The sequence below is a fragment of the Felis catus genome, chromosome D2 (genome assembly GCF_018350175.1).
Source record: "Felis catus isolate Fca126 chromosome D2, F.catus_Fca126_mat1.0, whole genome shotgun sequence".
Taxonomy (NCBI): domain Eukaryota; kingdom Metazoa; phylum Chordata; class Mammalia; order Carnivora; family Felidae; genus Felis; species Felis catus.
The window spans coordinates 23,972,402-23,988,713 of NC_058378.1; the positions used below are offsets into that span (position 1 = coordinate 23,972,402).

The window sequence follows — 16,312 nt, forward strand, 5'->3', positions numbered from 1 at the left end:
AAATATAAAATGTATAAAACATCTTGTGAAATTAAAAATCAAATAGAATTATAATATATAATAATAGCACACAGGTCAGAGAAATGGAGTTTCTGTTCTAAAGTCCTTGCATTGCCTAAAAAAAGGTAAAACTATGTGTTTTTTTAAGTTTATTTATTTATTTTGAGAGATAGAGACAGAGACAGAGACAGAGAGAGAGATGTAGGGCTTGATCCTGTGAACTGTGAGATCATGACCTGAGCCAAAATCAACAGTTGGACACATAATCGACTGAGCCACCCAGGCACCCTGTAAAACTATCTTTTAATTTTAGACTTTAACATATATGATTAATGGCATTTCCAGAAGTAATTTCTAAAAGATGAGAAAAAGAATTACAACTTAAGTTGGAACAAGGAAAAACTGAAATGATGAAACTATCAATCCTTAAAAAGGCAAGAAACAACAGAAAAACGATCATGAAATATATAAAACCAGCAGCAAACACAGGATATGATGGCAGATTTAAACATAAATATTTAATATCATATAATATGGGTTATAAACTATTTGGTATCAAATGCAAAATGACTGCTCCATTAAAAAACACAAAGATTGTCAAACTGGATAAAAATTAAAATCCAGTATATAATCCTGCTTGAAGAGGCATATCTACAATATAAAAATAAGAACAGTTTGAGGCTAAAAGAGTAGAAGAAAGTGCACAATTTAAAAATTGTGTGTATCAAACAGTAAAGGCTCAAATATTATAAAACAAAAATAGACATGGCTATGAGAACCAGAAAAATCCACAATCACAGCAGATTTTATCAGACCTCTCATAGTAATACATAGACTACAACAGTTATTTCTAACAAATAATTAGAATATATAGAACAGACTACTGAATAAAAAAAACTGACAAACCTACTGCAAGAATGATAATAAAAAGACAGAGAACATACAAAAAGCCACTATCAGTTGGAAAGGAGAAACATCACTACAGGTACTGGAGAAATTCAATAAAGCTATTGTGAAGAAGTTAATGCTTATGAACCCAAAATTTTAGAATACACACACATATATAAAAATATAACTTACTGGGGCACCTGGGTGGCTCAGCTGATTAAGTGTCCTACTTCAGCTCAGGTCATGATCTCACGCTCGTGGGTTCGAGCCGTACAACGGGGTCTGTGCTCACAGCTCGGAGCCTGGAGCCTGCTTCTGCTTCTGCATCTCCCTCTCTCTCTCTGCCCCTCCCCCACTCGTGCTCTGTCTGTCTCTGTCTCTCTCTCTCTCAAAAATAAATATTAAAAAAAATTTAAAAATAAAACTTACACTAAAAAATAGAGAAAAGTTCTTAAAATGTAAATGTACAATGTAACAAATAACTATGAGATGAATTTATGCATAACTACTCCCATGTCCAGAAAGAACATTGCCAACATTATTTCTTAATTATTCTAGATGTAAATGTGGCCCAATTTTTATGGTATTCACTTCCTTGCATTTATTTTTGGTTTTACCACCTATGTGTGCTTCTCTAAATAATACAATTTAGTTTTTTTCTGGTTTGAACTTTATATGGATAAAAATCACATTATGTTTTCTTAGTGACTTGGTTTTTGTTCATTCAGTATGTATATATCTTATTGCTTAAAGTATTTCATTGTATGATTATATCAGTATGTAACTTATTTAGTTATTTTTAATAGTTGTAGGGTTCTTTGGGTTTATGGTTTCTTGGATCAGTTTTAGTAAATTGTATATATATTTTTTAATTTTTTTTAATGTTTATTTATTTTTGAGAGAGACAGAAACAGAATGCGAGTGGGTTAAGGGCAGAGAGAGAGGGAGACACAGAAACAGAGGCAGGCTCCAGGCTCTGAGCTGTCAGCACAGAGCCCGACACAGGGCTCGAACTCACGAGCCGCGAGATCATGACCTGAGCCGAAGTTGGACACTCAACCGACTGAGCCACCCAGCCACCCCTAACGTAAGTTTTAGCACAAAACTTAAAAAATATTGTTGTAAAAACATCTATCTCATCAGTACAGAGCCACGCATCCTTACAACAATAAGTACAAGTAGGGTAGTACATAATTTTATATATTCTGCTTCAGAAAATGGACAAGAATAAGTGGCCAAGTTATATTTCCAAACTACTTTACCATCACCACTCTGTATGATTCCTCATAGGTAAAATAATCTGGGAGAATGGAGAATGCTTATGCTAAATTTTATGAACCTTCCTAATTGCTTAAGTCCCTTTTTCACCTTGCTGTATTATTATTATTATTTTTTGGCGGGGGACACACTACAACTACCAATATTATCCAGAGATAAAACAGTTAAGATTAATTTGGTCCTACCTTCCCCAATCCTCTGTTTCTACCAACATAAGTGTTGGCTTCCTCAAATTCAACTTTAAAAATAAGATAGGTGGGTGGGAGGGAGAGGAGGGTGGGTGATGAGTATTGAGGAAGGCACCTTTTGGGATGAGCACTGGGTGTTGTATGGAAACCAATTTGACAATAAATTTCATATTAAAAAAATAAGATAAAATAAAAAAATAAAAATAAGATAGGTCTTTGATTGCAACTAGAAGGGTGTTGAAGTAATCAATTTCAAGTCCAAGACAAGGATTAGGAATACACAAAACCCTTTCTGTTCTCACTGAGCTAGTAGCCTCACAAACAAATCTCTGGCAAATGGCATGAGGGAAACATAACATTTTTTTCTCTTTTGGGGGAGGAGATGGACATATTAGAAAGAACCTACAGAATCATGCATGCCTACATTATTTAAGCCAACATCTGCTTCAGAGGGGCATACTAAAATTAGAAATTACTACTGCCACAATGTTATCTATTGACATAACATACATAGTAAGTAAAATATAGACTGTACTCACCATTTCCATTAATGGACAGATTATGGGTCTTGAAGCTATCCTCAGCACTTTCCAAGGTCAGAGTAGTATAAGCTAGCAAATTATATTTTGTACCCCTAAGAATAGAGAGAAATAAGACATACCTTAAGTATTTTAGTATATTTTCTACTACATAAAATAGTTAGATGTTCAACAACAGAAAATAAACAACCTGACTAAAAACCAGGCAAAGATCTTGAATAGACATTTCTCCAAAGAAGATATACAAATGGCCTATAAAAACATGAAAATATGCTCAAGATCATGAATTATTAGGAAAATGCAAATTAAAACCCACAATGAGATTCCACTTCACATCCATTAGGATATGTTCTATTAAAAATAACAAAACAAAACAGAAAATAGTTAAGTGTTGGGTAGAATGTAGACAAACTGGAACCTTTGTATATTCCTAATGAGAAAGTAAAAATGCTGTAGCCACTATGGAAAATGGTACAGTGTTTCCTCAAAAAATTAGAAATAGAATTACCATATGATTCAGGAATTACACTTCTGGGTATATACCCAAAAGAACTTAAAAGTAGGGACTCAAACGGATATATGTACACCTGTATAAATAGCAGCATTACTCACAATAGCCAAATAGTAGAAGAAGGCCAACTGTCCATTCAAAGGATGAAAGAATAAACAAAATGTGATACATACATTCAATGCAATATTATTCAGCCTTAAAAAGGGAAGGAAATTCTGACACATTCTACAACATGGATTAACCTTAAAGACATTATGCTAAGTGAAATAAGCCAATCACAAAAGGACAAATACTGCTTGATTCCACATGTAAAGCCCATAGAACAGGCCAATTCATAGAAACAAAAAGTAGAGGTGGAGGTTGACAGTGGCTGGATGGAGGGGGGATCAGGGTGTGATTGTTTATTGGGTATAGAATTTCAGTTTGGAAAGATAAAAAGTTCTGGAGATGGATGGTGGGATGGTTGTACAACATTGTGAACACACTTAATGCCATCGAACTACACACTTGAAAATGGTTAAAATGGTAAATTTTATGCTATATATATTTAACCACGATAAAAAATGTAAAATATATATATATTTTTTTAATTTTTTTTCAACGTTTATTTATTTTTTGGGGGGACAGAGAGAGACAGAGCATGAACGGGGGAGGGGCAGAGAGAGAGGGAGACACAGAATTGGAAACAGGCTCCAGGCTCTGAGCCATCAGCCCAGAGCCCGACGCGGGGCTCGAACTCACGGACCGTGAGATCGTGACCTGGCTGAAGTCGGACGCTTAACCGACTGCGCCACCCAGGCGCCCCAAAAATGTAAAATATATTTAGATGTTATAGATGATGGATTATAAACATAAATGAATTATCAACTTGGCATGTTTATCTCTTTACGCTATTTTATCTTATGAAAACCTTCAAGTTATTTGGTTTAACTCACTAATGTTTCTCTGGAAGATCTCCATTCATTCAAAAATATTAACTGAATACCTAATATGTGCCAAGTCCTATGCAAGGTGATGGGACACTAATGGCAAACAGGACTCAGTATTACATTCTGATGCAAGGGGGAGGGGAAAAAAAGAATAAGCAGAGGGATAAATAAGACCTTGGCATTTGTAAGTTATAATGCAACTTTTTCTATGAAACGAAGGGGTAAGAAAACTGAGGGGTCTTTTAAGAAGGAGAAGCAGGAAAGGACTCTCTAAGGGGTAATGGTTATAACCTCATAAAATGATGGATCCAGGCTAAGAATGTGGGAAAACATTCCAAACAGAGAGGGCTGAAAGAAGAGCAGTGTGGCTGAAGCATAAGGAGCCTGCAGGAAACACCACCCTACTTGACCCAAGGTCAGAGGTACAGGCAAGGATTAGATCCCTGGGACTTTGCTGTGAGGCTTGGAGGAAGGGCGGATTTGATTCCAAGTAGAATAGGAAGTCACTGGAGAAGGTTAAGAAGAAGGGAGTGATGGGATTGGATTCGCACTTACTTCCTGGAGTTTGCCAACTTCAAAGATTTGGGGTTTTCACCCATCATATGGGAAAATGGAGGACTTCATTACCAATTCCATTTTGTTTCCATTATAGTTCCCTTTACACTACTTGTGTTAAAATAGCACTCTTGCCAAAGTATCTAAAAATTCTGATGCTAAATTTCATATCCTGGTAACTTGTGGTGATAAAAAGTGAATTTTTATTCAATAATTATATTTTCTGTGCTAGCAATCTTATTTCAAGACTTCTCTTAATTTTATTATTTATTTTCCAAAACAGTAAAACCTCAAAATTCAAAACATCAGAAAGCATGTTAAAATGAGACAGACAGACAGAAATGTACACAAACTTCATAGAAGAGAAACTTCTGATGGGAATTTTTATTGTATCAGGTGATATGTTTCATAAACCTTCTTCATCTCTTACTAAATCTTTAATAGAATCTCTACTACAGAGAAAAAGTATGTATATATGTAGGTGTGTAAAGCATACCCCAAGAACGTTACTCCCTTGGAGAAGAGCTCTTGGTTTATTTTTTGTCCAGTTTTATTGAGAAATAATTGGAATACTTTACTAAGTACAGCATGGCGGCTTGATTTATCTTTATTTTTAATATACAACCACCAAAGACTAGAAATATCTCTCAATATCCAGTGTCTTTTGTCAGTGTTTACAAAAGAAAATTTATGTTTCTGTCTCTAAAACTCAACAAAAATTTTTTAACGAAACGACGCAGGACTACAATTTCAAGGTACATTCTGAATACAATTGGTATGATGTCAGACTCATATGGAAACTCCTGGAAAAGTTCACTAAGCACCAAAAAATCTCCACTGTTGCAAGAGCTAAATGGCACCAGCCTCATACTCAGTGTGGGCCATTCTCTGCTATTACCCACTTAGCCTGGGTTTCTAGTCCTTCCATAGTTAGCTCTTATTTTTCCCTAGTGTTACACAATGAATTCCCCCCCAAAAAAGTTGAGAAAGTATTAAAGAAAACTGTGGAAAGCATTTGAGAAGAGCAGTTACAACGGAAGAGCAAACATTACTATGCACAAATGGCCTACTAACAATCCCTAATTGTCTGGTGATCAGGGTCCAATATATTAAGCATTATCTCAACGTGATAATTTGTCACTGATACAGAAGGTTTACAGAACTGCATTTTAATGACTCCCACCTAGAATAGAGGGAAATAGACTCCCCAGTAGCATTTTAGTGCAGTGTGTTATCTTCAGGAACAGCTGTCAATAAGTAGGTACGTGATGAGAGAGAGAGAGATGCCAGGTGTGACTGGCAAACATGCCCAGAGTGGCTGGAGTAGTGAAGGAGGAGAGGTGATGTCTAAAAGGTAAGTAGGGGGCAGACACTGTACATGACAGTGCTTTGTAGGGCATCAGAAGGACACTGGATTTTATTCTGAGTGAGATGGGAAGCAAATGGTAGGTTTTGAGCAGAGGCATGTGCTATGATCTGACTTGCATTTTGAAATGATCCCTCTGGCTGCTATGTGGAGAACACACCACAGGGGCCAACAGTGAAAATGGAAATGCCAACTAGAACGCTTCTGCAATGGGCCTGATTGGAGGTCAAAAGAGCTGATGCAGGCCTGGAATAGGATGGTAGGGGGTGAGCTGGTGAGAAGTGGCAATATTCTTGATATATTCTTAAAGTTGACCCAATGTGGACATGGGCTGTGAAAGAAAAAAAGAGCTGAAAGCACTTCCAAGGCTTTTGGCCCGAGAACAAAACTGGAACTGTTGGAAACTGCAGTGAGGCTGACTGAGAGAAGACTAGACAAGTAAGAGTTGAGTTGTGGATGAGTCAAGTTTAAAATAGTTTTAGATATCTAGATGGGCTACAAGGTAGGCAGCTGGCTATACAAATCTGGAGTTAGGAGGGAAAAAGGTATTGAAGAATTAAACTTGGGAGTTACCAGTATACAAATGCAATTTAATTAAAGTTAGAAAGTCAAGTGAAGTCCAAGGACTGAATACCGAGACACAGTTCATAATTTCAGATTAAGTTGAAGAGCAATGAACAAAGGAGACAGGTGAGGAACAGTCACAGGTGGAAGAAAAACCAGGGAAATGGTATTCTGGAAGGCAAGTTAACAGAGGTAACATGATGAAAATTGACTACAGTGGTCTAAGGGAGAGTAAGAGGTGAAGAAGTGGAGATAACATATATAGAAAATTCTTTTCTGTAAAGGATAGCTATGAAATGTGGCAGTAGGTACATGTTTGTAGCAATGATGCAGTAAAAGAAAAATTGATAATGTGGGGGAGTGGGCTACATGTGCAGGACCTGACTTCTGAGTGGCTCAGAAGATGGGATCTAGTGTGCAAGAAGGCGGCCTTAGATGAGGGAAAGAATCCCCAAGGAAGGAAAGCAGCAAATAAAGACACAGATGCAGATAGGCTGGTAGATTTGGCAGATAAAGGACATGCAAGTTCTCTCCTGATTGTTTCAGCAGAGTCAGTGACATGTGAGACAAAGTCATCAGCTTTGAATGAGCAGAGAGGAAGGGAATCAGAGGCTTCGGAAGAGAGAGCAATGTGATGGGATATACTTCCCCTGAAGAGAGGCAAAGTGGAAAGGCATGGAAACTTAGTAGGATTGCTCAGTCATACTGAGAACTCACCTAAAGTTACTGATCATGTGTCTAAAGTGAGACCAGCCCTTTGGACTGTTTTTCTCCAGCTTCCTCATCTATTTCTCATGAACGCAGCTGCGGAGGATCTAAAAGGAGATTCAACCAAGGCTGGAGTTTTTCCAACGTAAGTATGACATAAGGAGAAAAAGGCTAAGAAAAAATAAAGTGGTAAATCATGGAGTCTACGCTAAGTTCAAGGCAGAGCACTGAAGGGAACAAGCTGGAAATGTGGGAGGTGGATGCAGCAAGATACTTGCTATGAAGATCACAGAGCATATACAATTATTAGTAACAAGTAACATAGTAACAACAATGGGGTGGACGACTGAAACAGGCAAAAGGACAAGATCACTGCAGGCAGGAGGTCATGGAACTGAGAGGTCAAGGTATTACATGGATAGTCTACATGTCATTTTAAGTCCATCAAGAGAAACATCTGAAATGGTGGGAGGCAGGGAGAGGGAGAGAAAGAGATGAAGATACTTTTTGGGTTTATTTTTCAGAGTGACATTGTAATTTATTCTTACTAACCACTGAAAACATTTGAGTATTCTTCACCTGAGGAACAGCATCATTTCAATACATTGTATAATACAAAATGCTAGTGCTATGAGTGTGCACAGGAAGCAGCTGGGTTATAGGCTGCGCACCTGCACCAGGGCCCTGGAGAGGCAGGAAGCTCAGAAAGCAACCTGTGTAGCACAGTAGGCTGAAATTATGTGATCACCCAAGTATACGTTTATATTTTTTCTCAGGCCTTAAGAAATAATTGTAACTAAGACAACTTTTCCTCAACATAGAACACATCTGCCTCTATTTCCAATGAATGATGCATCTGAAAATAACAATGTGAGAAAGATTGTTGACAACTTCTAAGACTGGTTAAATAAACTAAGAGCCAACTGCTAGATAATGTGGTCATTAAAATGATTATGTGAAGACTCTGTAATGAGCGCAGAAAAAGAGCCAAATGTGTAATTATGAATATCTAAGTATCTCCCAAAGCTAGGTATTTAAAAACCTGAAAATTATCAGTTCAAAATTATAAAAAGTATTTGATTTAGAGTGGCGTGTGAATAACTTTTTTCTCTTCTAGATTCTATTTGATTGTTTTTATAATCAAATAATAAATGTGGTAGTACAATGGAAATCTCCCATAAAAATCAGAGACATGCGAAGAATTATAATAGCACATAGGTACAGCCTAAGGCATTTTGACAAGCAATATCTTTCTAAAGATTCACAGTAACTACTCGAGGTAGGCAGGGCAGATAGTTTGGTCCATATTTTCAGATGAAGAAACTGAAGCTCAGAGAATATCACTGATTTGCCTATACCTAGCAAGTAGTATAATGGAAAGAGAACCCCACTATACTACACTTACTACCTTTATACTTCATTAAGAAATGGTTTAAAATTTTGGTACTTTTTCTGTTAAAACAGATACAAGCGACTATATTTCACCACTGCAAGAATTTTGAGTGCAGGGAGCATGACTCATTGACCTTGGAATCCAATGTGCCATATGTTATAACTGCTGAATAATCATTTCTAAGATGAGTAAATGAAGAAATTACACCCAATGGCTGAGTACTCCTTAATTATGTTTGAACTCTGCATTGTCTTTCAAATGACCAAAACATTAACATCATTGTTCCTCAAAACATAAATAATCCATTTATTCTGGACAAGTGTTAAGATACTTGTTTTACAACTTCAATTTAATTTAAAATGTAGTATAGTGGCTTATTTTAAGTTAATACACCTTTTTGTCAAGTAAATAATCTCTCTCAATTTTACCAGTTTTCACAAAATGATTGTTTAAAACGATGTATATTTATACAGTGACGAATAATGTTCGAAATAGTTCTCAAGGGGCATAAAATAGTGAACTCAGCTATTAGAGACACTGGGAAAATCCAGCTAAAGGAATTTCAGTAAGTGAGATTCCACAAATAAAATGAATAAATGAATCACATCAGGGAGCATGCTAAAAATTACCAAAAATGTTCACTGTCTTCTTTCAGATCAAACAATACTTTATGATGATATTTCAAGTTACTTCATTTTTAAACCATGACTAATTACAACGCCAATGCTTCCAAAACCAACAATGATCTCACTTTTAAAACATTCCTGTCAGGATAACATTTTCTTACTAAAACATTACACTCATTCCTTTTAGCCAACCCTAATATTGAGTTCCCAACAGTTTAATCAGCTATATTTTTTAATCAAATAGACCAATTGTTATAACATTTATGGGGGGGGAGAGATTGGTTCAAAAATGCTATGAAAAAATAAATGACTGGTCTAAATGGTAGTCTAAAAACGCAAAAAGAACAGCTATATTTGGTGGTTATATGCCATATTACTAGAGAAGATCTATACAGCCCAAATTTGATCTTTTATGTCCATTTTGGTTAAAAATTAATAGCCATATTGGGAATCTTCTCATTGAACTAGATTACTATTAAAGAAACAAAACTGATTCCTTTATACATTCTGATCACTAGTGCTAGTCTCAAACTCCTATATGGTGCTCAAGCGGTCAGTTAAGGAATTATCACTTAAGAGTGGTCCTGGGCTATGACTTTAACTAGTATACTCTGGATTCACATCAGAAACTCAGCAGAATACAGGTATTAGCAGAACATGAGTCAGTGAAATGTAAAAGATTTTACTTTTTCTTTGACCAACTTTAATTGGTATAAATAAGCAAATGGCATGCAAGTTACATGGGAGTGTGTTCACAAAGAAAATTAGTGTTTGGATTCAGGTATAAAACAAGTAAAATAACAAATCTAGTAGGAGAATGAACACTTCAAGACAAATAATGTCAGTCACTATTTTAAAAGAACTTAACACCAATCACTCTCAAAACTTCTGCCAGACTTCAAAGAAAAATAGAGGTTAAATGCAAGGTCTAATATCACTTAGGTTATCTTCCATGAAATTATAAACAATGGTTTTAAATTTGAAAGTATCTGTTTACATTTTATAATCCTATGTTGTTTTTAAACTGCAATGCTTCAGCATAAGTTTGAAGAAAATAATTCAGAAAAAGCACTAGTCTCACAACAGTAAAAATAATAATAATGGAAATAGCTACAATTCTTAAATGTTTACTATATTTTTATTTTTTTCAATCATTAATTTTTGAGGAACCTCCATACTGTTTTCCATAATGGTTGCACCAATTTACATTCTCACCAACAGTGCACCAGGGTCCCCATTTTCTCACCAATAGTTATTTCTTATCTTTTTTGATAACAGCTATTCTAACAGGTATGAGGTGATATCTCATTGTGGTTTTGATAAGCATTTCCCTGATGATTTTTGATGTTGAGCATATTTTCATGTGCCTGTTGGCCATTCATGTCTTCTTTGGAAAAGTGTCTATTCGATCCTCTGCCCACATTTTAATTGGATTTTTTTTTTTTTTTTGGCTCTTAAGTTCTAACCCTTAGCAGATACATGATTTGCAAATATCTTGTCTCATTTAGTTGGCTGCCTGTTCACTTTGTTGATGATTACCCTCACTGTGTAGAAGTTTTTGAGTTTAATGTTACAATTCCACTCCTGGGTATTTATCTGAAGAAAATGAAAACAGTAATTCAAAAATGTGTATGCATCCAGATGTTCAATGTAGCGTTATTTAAAATAAGTGGGGCGGGGCGCCTGGGTGGCGCAGTCGGTTAAGCGTCCGACTTCAGCCAGGTCACGATCTTGCGGTCTGTGAGTTCGAGCCCCGCGTCAGGCTCTGGGCTGATGGCTCAGAGCCTGGAGCCTGTTTCCGATTCTGTGTCTCCCTCTCTCTCTGCCCCTCCCCCGTTCATGCTCTGTCTCTCTCTGTCCCAAAAAAATAAATAAATGTTGAAAAAAAAATTAAAAAAAAAATAAAATAAAATAAGTGGGGCACCTAGGTGGCTCAGTCGGTTAAGCGACTGACTTTGGCTCAGGTCATGATCTCATGGCTCGTGAGTTCAAGCCCCACGTTGCGCTCTGTGCTGAAGCTTGGAGACTGGAGCCTGCTTCAGATTTTTGTGTCTCCCCCTCTCTCTGCCCCTCCCCTGCTCGTGCTCTGTCTCTGTCTCTCTCTCTCTCTGAAAAATAGACATTGAAAAAATAATAATAAAAATAAAATAACCAAGATATGGAAGCAACCTAAGTGTCCATCAATGGATGGATAAAGAAGATGCTGTATATTTATATAATGGACGACTACTCAGCCATAAAAAAGAATGAAATCTTGCCCTTTGCAACAACATGGTTGAACCTTGAGGATATTATGCTAGTAAGTCAGACAGAAAAAGACAAACACCATATATACCATATGACTTCACTTCTATGTAGAACTTAAAAACAAAACAAACAGATACAAGAAAACTAATAAATACAGAGAACAGACTGGTGTTTGTGAGAGGACAGGTGTGTTGGCAAATGGGCAAAATGGCTGAAAGGGAGTCAAGAGGTACAAGCTTCCAGTTATAAATAAGTCAAGAGGATATAATTTACAGCATGGTATCTACAGTCAATATTGTTATTATGTTAATATTTGAATTAATATTGTATTTAATTAACATTGTATTAATATTTGTACTATAACACATTTGTATTTGTACTATAATACATTTGTATTTAATATGTTGTATTAAATATAATTAATATATATTAAATATTTAATACAATATAGTATTACTAAATATTACAATACTTTTTAATGACATTTTTATGAGAAAAGACTTACATCTTCTATGACCGTTTTTCAGTGGATAGGACCCATTCACTGAATCATGACATCAATTTATGATTCATAAACAGCATTTTTAAAAAACTAAATATAGAACAGAAAAGTCTGATCACGTTGTTATAAATAGGTAGGGCTAAGTACTGCCTCACGAAATCTATCTGCTTATTCTGCTGTACACTCAGTCATGAGGGTATTTCTTAGCATGGGTCTCAAGCAAAATAGACTGAAAGCTACAATGCTAGAATCCCAAAACACTTTCCATACCTGAAATATTTTGCTTTTTGTAATAATAGTAAAATTATTGACATGCTGAAGAGCCAACTCTACAGAGACATGCAAAGAAATTCTGGGAATATAGACTGATCAACAGTTTTCTCAAGTAACATAAACATAGGGGAGCCTGGGTGACTCAGGCAGTTAAGCATACTGACTCTTGATTTTGGCTCAGGTCATGATCTCACGGTCATGAGATCGAGCCCCACTTCAGGCTGGGTGCTGAGCCTAGAGTCTGCTTGGGATTCTCTCTCTCTCTCTCTCTCTCTCTCTCTCTCTGCCCCTCCCCCACTCATGCTCACTCACTCTCGCTCTCTCTCTCTCTCTCAAAGTAAAATAAACATTTTTTAAAAAGAAAAGAAACATAACATAAAACTGTTTGTGAAGTAATAAACACAATGTTTGAAGAAAGTATCTGAAACAAACCAGGGCTCCTTGAAGAAACCAAGTCTGGGCAGAAAAATACAAGATAAATATCGAACAATTTGTGTCAGAAAAACAAAGAAGCTATCAGAGACTAGGTTGTGTCAAAAGCTGTAGGAGTCGCTGAAGATTTCCCACTTATCAAAGATGGGACAACTTGGCTTCAAAGAGAATAACAACTGTAACAGATTGAAACACAAATATATACAACAATTCAAGAGTTCAAATAAAATCAAACACTGATTACCTCCATGGTTGCTAGGACATCAATTTATTATTCTAAAATTGGGTAAATAAAATAATCAAGTATTTTTTTCTCCCTTTCCTCCATCAATTTTTTGTACTTATACCCAGAGAATTCATGAAGGAAAGTTCTTGAGAAAATTCCAAGTTTAAAAAAAAAGGCATGATAAATTTAGAAAGTCAGCAAATTATAATCCTTAATGAAATAATCAGCAATAGCTGCTAAAACCATTAGATAAAAAATTGATAGGGAACTTTATAAAGGATGGATTAAGCTGGCAACACCTGAACCCACTGGTCAATCTGAACATAACTGTAAGTGGGACAAGTCCTCCTAATGGGAGACAGTAGGAAGTACCTATAATCAATATGAAGTATTATTACCCAGAAAGAACCTGAATCAAATCAGTCCTCTAGATCTAACTACCAAACACAGGGATAGAAAAAGTATTTAAAAAGACCACAAAGATGCAATTAGCTAAATTCAAAATATGGGAAATTCTACAAGATCTGATTTCTTCAATAAACAATGACAAGAAAAAAGTAGACAGGGAATAATCAAAGACTAAAAGAAACTTAATCACTCAAATGGAACATTGTAGAACTTATCTGGATCCTGATTTGCACAAATTATAAGAGGACATTTTCACAACTGGGGCAATTTGAATACAGACTGGATATCAGATGATATTAAGGATTTATTTTTTATTTTGTTAGATGTGATTATGGTAATGAGGTTGTTATCAAGAGATAAAATATTGTTAAAAATCTGTAAGAATGATGCATGACATATATAGAAATCCAGTTAGACTGACACACAGCAAACACTCTGACATAAAGATAGTCCATTTTTGAGAAAAACATTTCAGGGGTGACTGGCTGGCTCAGTAGGCTAGCGTCCAACTCTTGATTTTGGCTCAGGTCACCATTTCAGTTTGTGAAATTGAACCCTGTGTTAGACTCTGCGCTGGCAGCATGGAGCCTGCTTGGAATTCTCTCTCTCTCTCTCTCTCTCTCTCTCTCTCTCTCTCTCTCTCTCTCCCTCTCTCCCTCCCTCCCTCCCTCCCTCTCTCTCTCTCAAGATAAATAAATAAACTTTAAAAAAAGAAAGAAAGAAAAACGTCTCTGCTTTTGTGGTAGATACTGGAATTCCAAATCACTAAAAAACACGGTTACCCAACTTCCTACTTTCAAAGGAAGGTATTAAGGATACCCCAATTGGGTGAGTGTCAGTTTTGTTTCTGCTTCAGGATGTTATTTCCATTTAACATGTAAATTTCTACTCCACATACAATACTTCAAAATGTCACAAATATATAGTAATACTATGTCACTATAAATACTGTACGAAAAAACTTACGAAATAGCACAACTGTAGGACAAGCATGTTTCATGATCTTCTTGAAGCACCGAATTTATTTTCTTCCCTGTAGCTTTACTTATAGATGTCTTCAGCTTCTTAGCTAGTTTCTTTGGTGTGTTGGTTATAGAAGATTCTTCTGTACAGCAGCTATATACTTCTACCTTTATCTGAAAGTCTGGCCCTGCTTCATTACTAAAATCAAGAGCATTCATAATGTTAGAAATTTAACTTGGTAGAAAATAAAATCGTAACACCCTTTGATGTTTTCATAACATTTGAAATCACAATTTGAAGTGAGTTTATGTTAATATATGTTAATGAGGCAGAATCTCCCTGTGTTTATTTAGTATCTAAATGACCTGAGAGAGTCACTGCAACTTCCAGAGCTTCTAAAATAGGACAAAGTTAACTCAATTCAATCTATGTATACAGGCATAGTACTAAAGAAAAAGGATAACAAGCAAGCAAGAAACAGTATAAAGTGCTATACTACAAGGCAGGAACTCCTTGAGGGAGAGTGCTGCCTGGGTAATCTCTGTATTCTTAACTTAGCATAAAAGGTACTCAATGCATTATTATACCCATATGCAAAAATTCTGCAATTTTAGCAAATGCTAAGATTGGCTTTACCCTTTTCCAGACACAGTGAACTACCTTTGCTATAAAAGATTGCAGTGGTGTTACTAACAATAAAATTTACTTAAAACCGCAAGAGAGGGCCATCAGCGGCAGATGTTGCCTTAGATGGAAGATCCATCAGTCTTAGAGAATAAAAATGGCCAATCTATACTTTGGATACACCCAAGGAGTAACTCCCAGATATTTTTATAGTTTACTTGGCAACTTTTAAACATACAGTATTCCTGGTAATGACTAACAAATGTCAATATTTAGAGAAAAACCAGAGACTCATAAATATTGAATACTTATTAAAAGCAATCATAACAAAGGCACATTTTTAAACAACATTTAGAACATTTGTCAGCAGTTATTTTTGGAACAATTTAAAATATTTACAGAATTTTTTTTAAAAATTATAAATCACGTGTTGTCTTCCCAAGTAACTCACATCATTCTTTCAATGAAAAAAATCATAATTTTGCCTTTGTGGTAAAAACAAATAATAACAAAGTGATGTGAAGTAAAGAGATCATTAAAAGGACAATTTTAGTAGAAAAAAATGCACTAGCAAAGTTGATAATGGAAATAAATGTATTTAGATAACTAAGGAAATTTATCCTTTTAGTCTCAATTCTGTAAACATTTGGTGATATTTTGGGGATGCTAAATAAATTCCTTATTCCTTTGGTTCAAAAGAGTTTGTAAGAAGGCCTGCACAACTGCTAATAACTCAGAACAGTACATGTTATTTTTCCATGCTACACAGTTATTTATGGGACACTGGACAGAAGCCACAAAACATGGCTTGCAATAGTTTTTCTAATGTTACGTGAGTGGCAAAACTACTCTCAAATCTCAACTGTTTACCTCCATAGCTGAAAATGGCAAAAGACGTGGACATTCAATTTTACTTAACTATTAGTTAAGTAGCTATTAATATCTAGATACAAAGATGGTGTTCTTGAAACCCTGAAAGAAATACAAATCACACACTGATTTAGGCCAATAGCACCTCTGAAAGGGCCAGGAAAAACTTATATTAGTTAAAAATGATTTCTATGGCTACCTGAGGAGTTCCTTCTGGCTCTG

The 16,312-nt window shown here is 35.7% G+C and overlaps 1 protein-coding gene across 3 annotated transcripts in view; it reads right to left on the reverse strand.

Annotated features, from left to right (window-relative positions):
• Positions 1 to 16,312, reverse strand: part of RTKN2 (rhotekin 2) — a 72,220-nt gene that overhangs the window by 28,373 nt on the left and 27,535 nt on the right. For all 3 annotated transcript variants that reach the window (XM_019813155.2, XM_019813154.3, XM_011287373.3), the window contains 2 exons: positions 14,600 to 14,794; positions 2,894 to 2,988 (listed from right to left, as the gene is read on the reverse strand). In XM_019813155.2, the coding sequence (XP_019668714.1) occupies positions 2,894 to 2,988; positions 14,600 to 14,794 (290 nt within the window). The remainder of the gene's footprint in view (positions 1 to 2,893; positions 2,989 to 14,599; positions 14,795 to 16,312) is intronic.